A 7,917-nucleotide genomic window follows, 5' to 3' on the forward strand; every position below is an offset into this window, starting at 1 on the left:
TAAATAAAAAAAGAAAGCATGAAGAGAAGTAGTCAAAATGTAAATGCCTACAACAACAGATTCACTTTGCTTTTTAATAACATTATATTTAACCGAGTGATTCTGCAATAACCACTACATCGGTACTAAGTTAATAACACAATTCAGAAAGAATGACTGCAATAGTTGTTTTTTTTTAATAAAAAAAAAAATTGTACTGTGCTGCTGTCTCACTGATGTCATTGTGATGTCTAGGAAGGCTGCGCAACTTAACGCCAAACAATGTGAAAGAGCGATGTTTCCAACTATAGAGTGGACGCGTCGAATCTGACAACCCCCTTAAAAGACCTACATCTTGACGTAATGTTCAAGCAGGTGTAAGTAAATAAGTTAAATGTATTTATACAGTACCTATCCAGACACACCAATTGCATCACAAGATAAAGACGATAAAAAGGATTTCAATGCCAATGTGTCTTACATAACCAGATTGTGGTAGGCTACAGCCTAAAAACAGTCATAGGAGGCTGTAGCTTTACCGCTCCGTCAAGCCTCTCATCAAAATCAAGCTGTCACAACGTCAGTAAAATTTCACTACCGATCGCACTCAGGTATTAAAAAGCCTGCGAGTGTGTACACATGCGCCTGTGTTTGTGTTTTGATTTTACTATAATAAATCATTTGTTAACTACTTGAAAGATATACACAATATGGCACGATTTTAAAGCTGTTGTAACTGTTAATAGTTGTTTTCTATATTAATGAATGCACAATATTGATTATAGTTAAATTCTGGAAGGTTGTATGCCACTGTTATTGTTTTTGTAATGTTCATACAAGATTTTTAATAATAATAATTGAATAATAATAAATAAAAAGGTGTACATGCCAAAGTATATGGGACTTTTTTTTCTTTGTAATATATGAAATTGGGTCCTCAACTAGTACTGATAATGAGGAGGTACGCTGACCTCTCTAATTTTGCCACTACTTCATAGTTAATAGTTGGAAACCAAATCGTTGTCTTCTTCTGCTGATGTCTCCATAACTTCATTCAACACCCCAAGCTTTCCACCAAACACAGCTCAGATGAGATCAAAGATCTCTAAAGCACAATTTTCTTTCATGTTTTCTACGCCCCATGTTTTGTATGGGGTAAGGGGACTGCTGCACAAAAAGTAGGTTGGGTGAAATCAAGTTTTGTTTTTTTTACTGCGTTTTATTTATGGCTTGGTTGTGCAAAATTAGAATTTCAAAGGAAAGAAGTGATTAGAGGAAAGATCACCTCAATTTTATCGCAATCTCCGGGCCAAAGCTGCCACGTGTTTGCATTTTGTCAAAAACATCTCAGAATGAGGAGCAAACTGACTAGCAGAGCTCCACTGGATTATTCACGTTCATTACATCTATATATTATTGTTTTCTCATTTTATGCCCTGAGTTTGACCGAGGGGGGGAAGTCTTTAACAGCTGACCTTTTCTATTTGCCGATATGACCTAAAGCCAGGAAACATGGACCTGAATTGAGACTGACATACAAATTACTCGAAGGTCACATTATTCGGCTTTTCAAGACAGTCCACCTCTCTGATAGCATCAGACGATTCTTGCTGAAAGGGAGACAGGGCCACAGGGACAATGGCAATATCCTGCATGGCACCTGATGCTCCTCCTTGCACACTGTCATGTTAATCTCTTGTCCATACGCCGCCTCTGAGCTGGTTTTCCAACCTCGCTACAGTATGCTGCCTGTCGATGGCTCCCATGAGCATTTAACACTTTTGTCTTGACTCAGTAAAATAACACCATACGGTACAAAGCTACGGGATTATAATTAATTGAGGTTACACACACACACACACACACACGCACACACAGTTCCCTGGCAGCAGATTGTTTACTTGTTTGTCAGTGCATTGGTGTGCCAATTCTTCACGGCTGGAAGTGAATGTGTGTGTAAGTATAACTGTGCGTGTGACAGTTGTCCCGAATGGGGGGTAGTATAAGGTGCTTCTGCGCTCAGTCTCCGTCTGCAAACCAATGAGGGAGAGGTGAGACAATGAAGGGATACGGGGGATGAAGCTCGCCAGATAAAGAGAAAGGGAAAATGTGAGCCTGATTTTTGTAAGGCTGTGGAGGAGAAATGAGAGATGAAGTGAACTTTGGGGAGCAGAGGTGAGATGAGGTAGAGAGGGAAAGTGGGGGGGGGTAGGAGAGGTGAGAAGAAGCGGTAGATGAGAGAGAGAGAGAGAGAGAGAAAGGGAGAGCGGAAATGAACGACTACTTGTGCATTCAATAACACTCGACGCTCATGTCCCTTCCTTCAACAAAGGGACAAACAAGTTGGGTAATTCAGGAAATCACTGCTTTCCATGTCAATAGAAAAACAAAAAAACAAAAAAAAAAGGAAGAAGAAGGGTGTGGACACCCAACACACCGATTGGAAGGGATTTCAACCATCACAATAGAACGCTGACCTATCCATACAGCGTTCAACCTTTTCACATGACAAGGTTTGAAAATGAGACAAAGCTAATGTTGGCACCACTTTAAATTATACAACAGTGGGCAGAATCAGTCCATCGTACATTTTCTTTCATCATTGGCAAAAAAATAAAAATAAAATAGTGTGAAACATTTTAAAATGGCATACAATTACAATATAGAAGCAAGTTTGTGTTTTAGAAGGTCAACTTGACGCGAAGCCTTGACATTTCAGGAGACCTTTATGTAGGAAAATAGTGGAATAAGCATCACAGAAGCAGCTTGGCCTTCTTACAAACAAATGTAGTTCCAAGCAGGTACGCCCTTTATTCAGGATGGACAGGATGTCCTCTATAGCTTGGCACCGAAGAATCCTAAGAAATAGATGACTCATTTACCAATTCTGCGTGTCTAATTATCTTACTCATGCCCATCTCAATGTCCAGACCGTTAACGCACGCAGCGTTTATTGGCGCTAACTCAACGTTATCATATATATTCTGTCGGTGGTATTGTGTTTGGAAATGAAGACATTGTCATATCACGACAGACGATTTCTAGTCAAAATTAATAAAGCCAGTCTTCTCTGATGGTCTCATATGCTTTTGTCGGTTACATCGACGCATCAAAATTCAGGTGCCACTCGTGGATAAACTCCTCACAGAGCCTTTAAGCCTTTACCCCCCCCACCCCAGTCGCTGTCTATCTTTGGTGACGCACAGCCAAAAATAGCACAATGGTTATGGGTTAGGTGCAGCATAACAAGAGGTTTTTAAATAAAATAAGAAAAGGCAAAGTACAACTACCTTTCACATCAATATCACAAAGGATTCTATTTAGTGTGTCTATTAGTCAGGAATCTTCTTAACATTTCCAAAAGCCGATTACTCTCTATGGGCGCATCTCCCCAGCAAAGCCATCAATGAACCAAGACAGGTAAGGTTGTGCAGAGGTGGTCGTGAATTCAATAATATAGTTTCTCGTCTTTGAGTGATATCGTAGGGTGATGAAATCAATCCACTGTAATCAAGTGACATAATTCTGCATTCTTATTTAATGATGGTTAGAATATATCTGGTTGAATCTCAGGTACTTTAATTTGAGGTTGCTCCAATGGTCAAGTCATGCTTTGATTGATTCCAGCCTCTCATGTAAGTCCCTTTGGACAAAACGTCTGCTAAATGAATAAAATGTAAATATATGACAAATTTCTCATGGCATCAAGTCTGAAATGTTTGAGAGAGTCATTTTAAATATGAGTGTATTGGTCTGATATCCTACTTTACATGAACATACAAGCTTAGTTCAATGCAATGAACCTGGATTATTTGAATAAGCCAATACTCCAATATCAATAGTGTGTAAAATTATGGTAATAAATTCTTCCGTACCGCAAACGTCGTACAGAAAAAACAGTCGGCTTGTGGATGAACCTTCTTGTCAATTTTTGTACAAAAAAAAAACAAACCTGACGAAGATATGGTTCTGGGAGAAAAGATAATTGCCAAGTCTGTCAATGCCTGTAGTTGGTGGTATTGGCCTATTGTTCTTCAACACACACGCATTAATAATATGTCAGGACAGGAAGGTCTTTCTGCATAATCTGTGTCTGCAAACAGAGTGATGTGAGGCCAGAGTCCATCACATGTTCCTTGTGGGGCTGGACAGACAAGCGTAGGAGGGCATCGCAGCATGGCGTCTCTCTAATGAAACGGCAATGGGGGCTGAGGGAGCAGGCGAGCGGGACACAATAAACACACAGGAAACCGCACATCTCCCCCCCACACACACACACCACACCACAAACAGCAGGACAAGATCTAGAGCTGGCAGAGATAAGGCATCCATACCTCCAGCGCAGCCAGCTCAGCGTGTGTCCTCGCTTGCTCGGCAAAGTAATAGGCTGCACACTCTTTTTCTTTCAACATCTGAACGCAGCCGGCTAATGGCGTTTGCAAGGAAGTAAATAGACACAACGTCACGTCAGCAAGCCGACTTAATTTGATTGTGAATTGAAAAATAAAAAATAAAATGTGCTGTGAAAATGTATCCAGGACCAAGACGGGTTTCCAATAACCAACAAGATCTGTTCTCAAAAGATATACTGTAACAATACAATGTCAAAAGGCCCTTAACCAACAATGGGCTGGTGTTGATTAAGCCAGGTGATGATGTGAGGAGGCAGACATCATTAACTTCCATCATCACCCCCGATATGAGGAGCGAGAGTGCATGCATCCTCTGTTTAGTCCCCGTCAATGTAATGAGCTGGAAGTATGAACAAAAGCAGATGGCTTTATGAATCAGACCATGAAGTTCTCATGATTTATTATACATATTATGCATCTTTTTTTCCCCCACCCAAGCCATGGAACATTACCCTATAGTCAGTTCTCCTTATTGTATCCTAAAGGAGATGTCTTATTCTGTCAAAGCTGGATAATGAGTTGAATATGCATTTTGTTGTATTATTGATCAGACTCGCAGCGGATGATGATAACAAGAGGATTCGCTGATTGACAGCAAGATGCTTTGGAAGTTGTTGTTGTTGTTGTTGTTTTTGGGAGTACATTTCTAATGCACGCTATGCCGCCTTCACATTTATGATTTATTATCAAATTGTCATTAATATTCATATGACAACTCACCTACAACGAAATACCCGGATTAGGGTTTGTTTACTTATGTGTTCAAAAAAAAAAAAAAAAAAAATTGTAATTATAAATAATAAAAAAAAAGAGTTAAAATAAAATCCAAACTCAAAACACTGCAAACAGTAGTAATGCCGACGTTTTTCCAAGTTTACTTTAATCTATTAAAACAGTAGTAGTGCTGCTGAGGGTTGGATAGATAGATAGATAGATAGATAGATAGATAGATAGATAGATAGATAGATAGCAAACCTAAAAATTAACAAACCAATGAATACAATAGAAAACAGTCCAAAAACCGAGAGAATCTACTTCAATACAGGTTAGTTTACTTTAGATGTCACGTGGCATCCAAAAACGTTCGTTAGTTGTCACTTTGGGAAAAAAAAAAATTAAATTACATTAAAAAAAAAAATTAATAATAAACAAACTTGCATTGATCAATTTCGGAATCACACCTTAAAACAACGCGCTAGCCTCTGTGCGCGCCGACCCCCTGGAAGATCCCGGAGAGAGAGAGGGAGAGAGAGAGCGGGAGAGGGAGAGGGAGACTCACCCCCAGCTTCTTGCTCCGTATCCTCACGTATCCCTGCTTCACTATGTCGTTGAAGTTGGAAGCCATGCTCGCGGCGCGGAGCTCTCCTCTCCTCTCCTCTCCCTCCACCACCCACTACCCACCCCCCCCCGGACCCCTTTGGAACCACGCCGGGAACGGAGCCTCTCCTCGCGGGCTCCGAGCTCTCGTCGCGCTCGGTGCTTCGGTCCCGCACCCGGAGCTGCCTGGGGACCCGCCGCCGCCGCCGCCGCCGCCGCCGTGTCAGCGCTCCAGCCAGCCGGCTTCTTCAGCGGCGGGGCGCTTGCCACCATCCGGGCGCGTAGGGAGATACCATTCCGTCAGCTGATTGGACGCTGCCGCGAGGAGCGGGTGAGGCTTCCTGGACCGCACCATCCCCGAACCCCCGGGGGGGGGGGGGGGGGGGGGCAACCTATCAGCAGGTCGGTATTTATTTTATTTTATTTTATTTTATTTTATTTTATTCGTTATTCTCTTTGTCATGTCTTGTAATAGTTGTTTTTTGGGGTTTTTTTGCGTGTTTGTTAAGAAATGGATGAATGTTTTCCTTCATTTTGTTCTCCTGATTATCATCAATTGTATTAATATCCGCATTACCAATGGACCGCTTTCTTATTCTGTCTTATTCTATTCTTATTCTCTCACTCCAGCGCGACCGGCTCGCTAGTGAGCCTGCTCAGCCGCATGCGCAGTGGGCCCACTCGCTGTCAACTTTTGCGATACGAAACGGAGAAATCAATCCCCGTAGTACGACCGCCGCCGGCGGATGAACGTTTACAAGGAGTTCACATGCACAATTCGCACAAGAACAGCGGCCTCGGATGGACAAAAAAAAAAAACGATATCCACGCGACCTCAGCTACGGCAAGAAAAACAATTCAAGCTTTTGAAGACGGGGGTAATTGATATCAAACGTTTTCATCATCGTTCATCTCTTTTTTTTTTTCTTTGTTTTTTTTAATTTGCACTGCTCTGGTACAACTGCGGCTTTAATGGGAAGGAGAAGGATCCGTTGGCCAACTCATCACACAGCTCTTGAGGCTCTTGAGTTTGAATCTGGTTGCAGGGATTGTAATGTAAATGCACCGGGTTGGATTGGATTGGATTTGACTGGACTAAACTGCATTTTGAAATATATAAATATAAATATAAGTATAAATAAGAATAAAAATATATATACCTTTGAGATAGTACAAGATGCAACAGCTGCAAACATGCATCAAGCATCAACAAATGTAGCTTTTGTTAATTGCCGAGCTGAGTATTAACACAATTTCCACATTCTCCACCAAGCAGTCCATTAATAATGAGATGATATTTAAATTGACCGTCTTGTCAATCGCTAAGTGCATTTAATGATTGCCTTTTAACGGATGCCCTTGGTTTTGCTATGTGGGCCTATATGCACAATTAAGAAATCAAATGAACTAGATGTAAACAAGGCACACCCCATCCCTACCTTGGCACATTCTAATGGATGCAGCCACGGAACAGTCAATGAGTAATCATGGAAAGCAAAACAAATACACCTAATTAAAATTATATCAACAGCAGGACCAAGTGATTGGAGGCTCCTGCTCGGGATTTGGACGTTGTTCTGTTTATACAATTCCGGAGAGTGGAAGACGTGGTATTAAACGGCAGATGGTCGCGGCGTATTGATATTGTGTGGGTTGCCTTTGCATACATTGATTAAAATGCACAGGGGGACGGGGCGGGGTCCACGCAACATGACAAAACCGCACCGACTAACCGTATGAGTGAGTTTAGAGTTTTAATCCTACCTCTTTGGAATACTTGCTTTGAACAAACGAGGACGGAAAAACAAAACAAAGTCAAGAGGCGCGATCATGAAAAAATAAAAGACTGATTACCGCTTTTGAATCAGTCTTCCGTACAAGTCTGTTCTTCATAGTTCCGCGCATCGCTCATACGAATGCGTTGTTTCTGCTCTCAGCGGCGGCGGCGGTGGTGGTGGTGGTGGTGGTGGTGGTGGGTGGGGTACAGCTTTGTTTGGTGAAAACACAAATGATTGACACCTTGAGAGGTGCTTTCCTGTCAAGTGTCAGCGTCGGAGTCCAGAGGTAAATCGCAAAGCCTGTGTTTTCCCGTCGTGTTTGTCACATTTTGGCGAGGGGCCGTGGCGGAGAGAGAGAGAGAGAGAGAGAGAGAGAGAGAGAGAGAGCCGCCTCTCACCGGCGAACACAGCTCGGCTTTGATCATCTTCAT

At 41.9% G+C, this 7,917-nt stretch overlaps 1 protein-coding gene across 1 annotated transcript in view; it reads right to left on the reverse strand.

Moving 5' to 3' along the window:
- The window catches only part of dok6 (docking protein 6), a gene marked incomplete at both ends in the record, with an annotated part of 57,704 nt that extends 51,968 nt beyond the window's left edge, over positions 1-5,736 (reverse strand). Inside the window, one exon of the mRNA XM_080020563.1 lies at positions 5,671-5,736. Within this exon, the coding sequence (XP_079876689.1) occupies positions 5,671-5,736 (66 nt within the window). The remainder of the gene's footprint in view (positions 1-5,670) is intronic.
- Between the last annotated feature and the right edge of the window lie 2,181 nt (positions 5,737-7,917).

The sequence above is a fragment of the Zeus faber genome (genome assembly GCF_960531495.2).
Source record: "Zeus faber genome assembly, chromosome: 19".
NCBI classification, from domain to species: domain Eukaryota; kingdom Metazoa; phylum Chordata; class Actinopteri; order Zeiformes; family Zeidae; genus Zeus; species Zeus faber.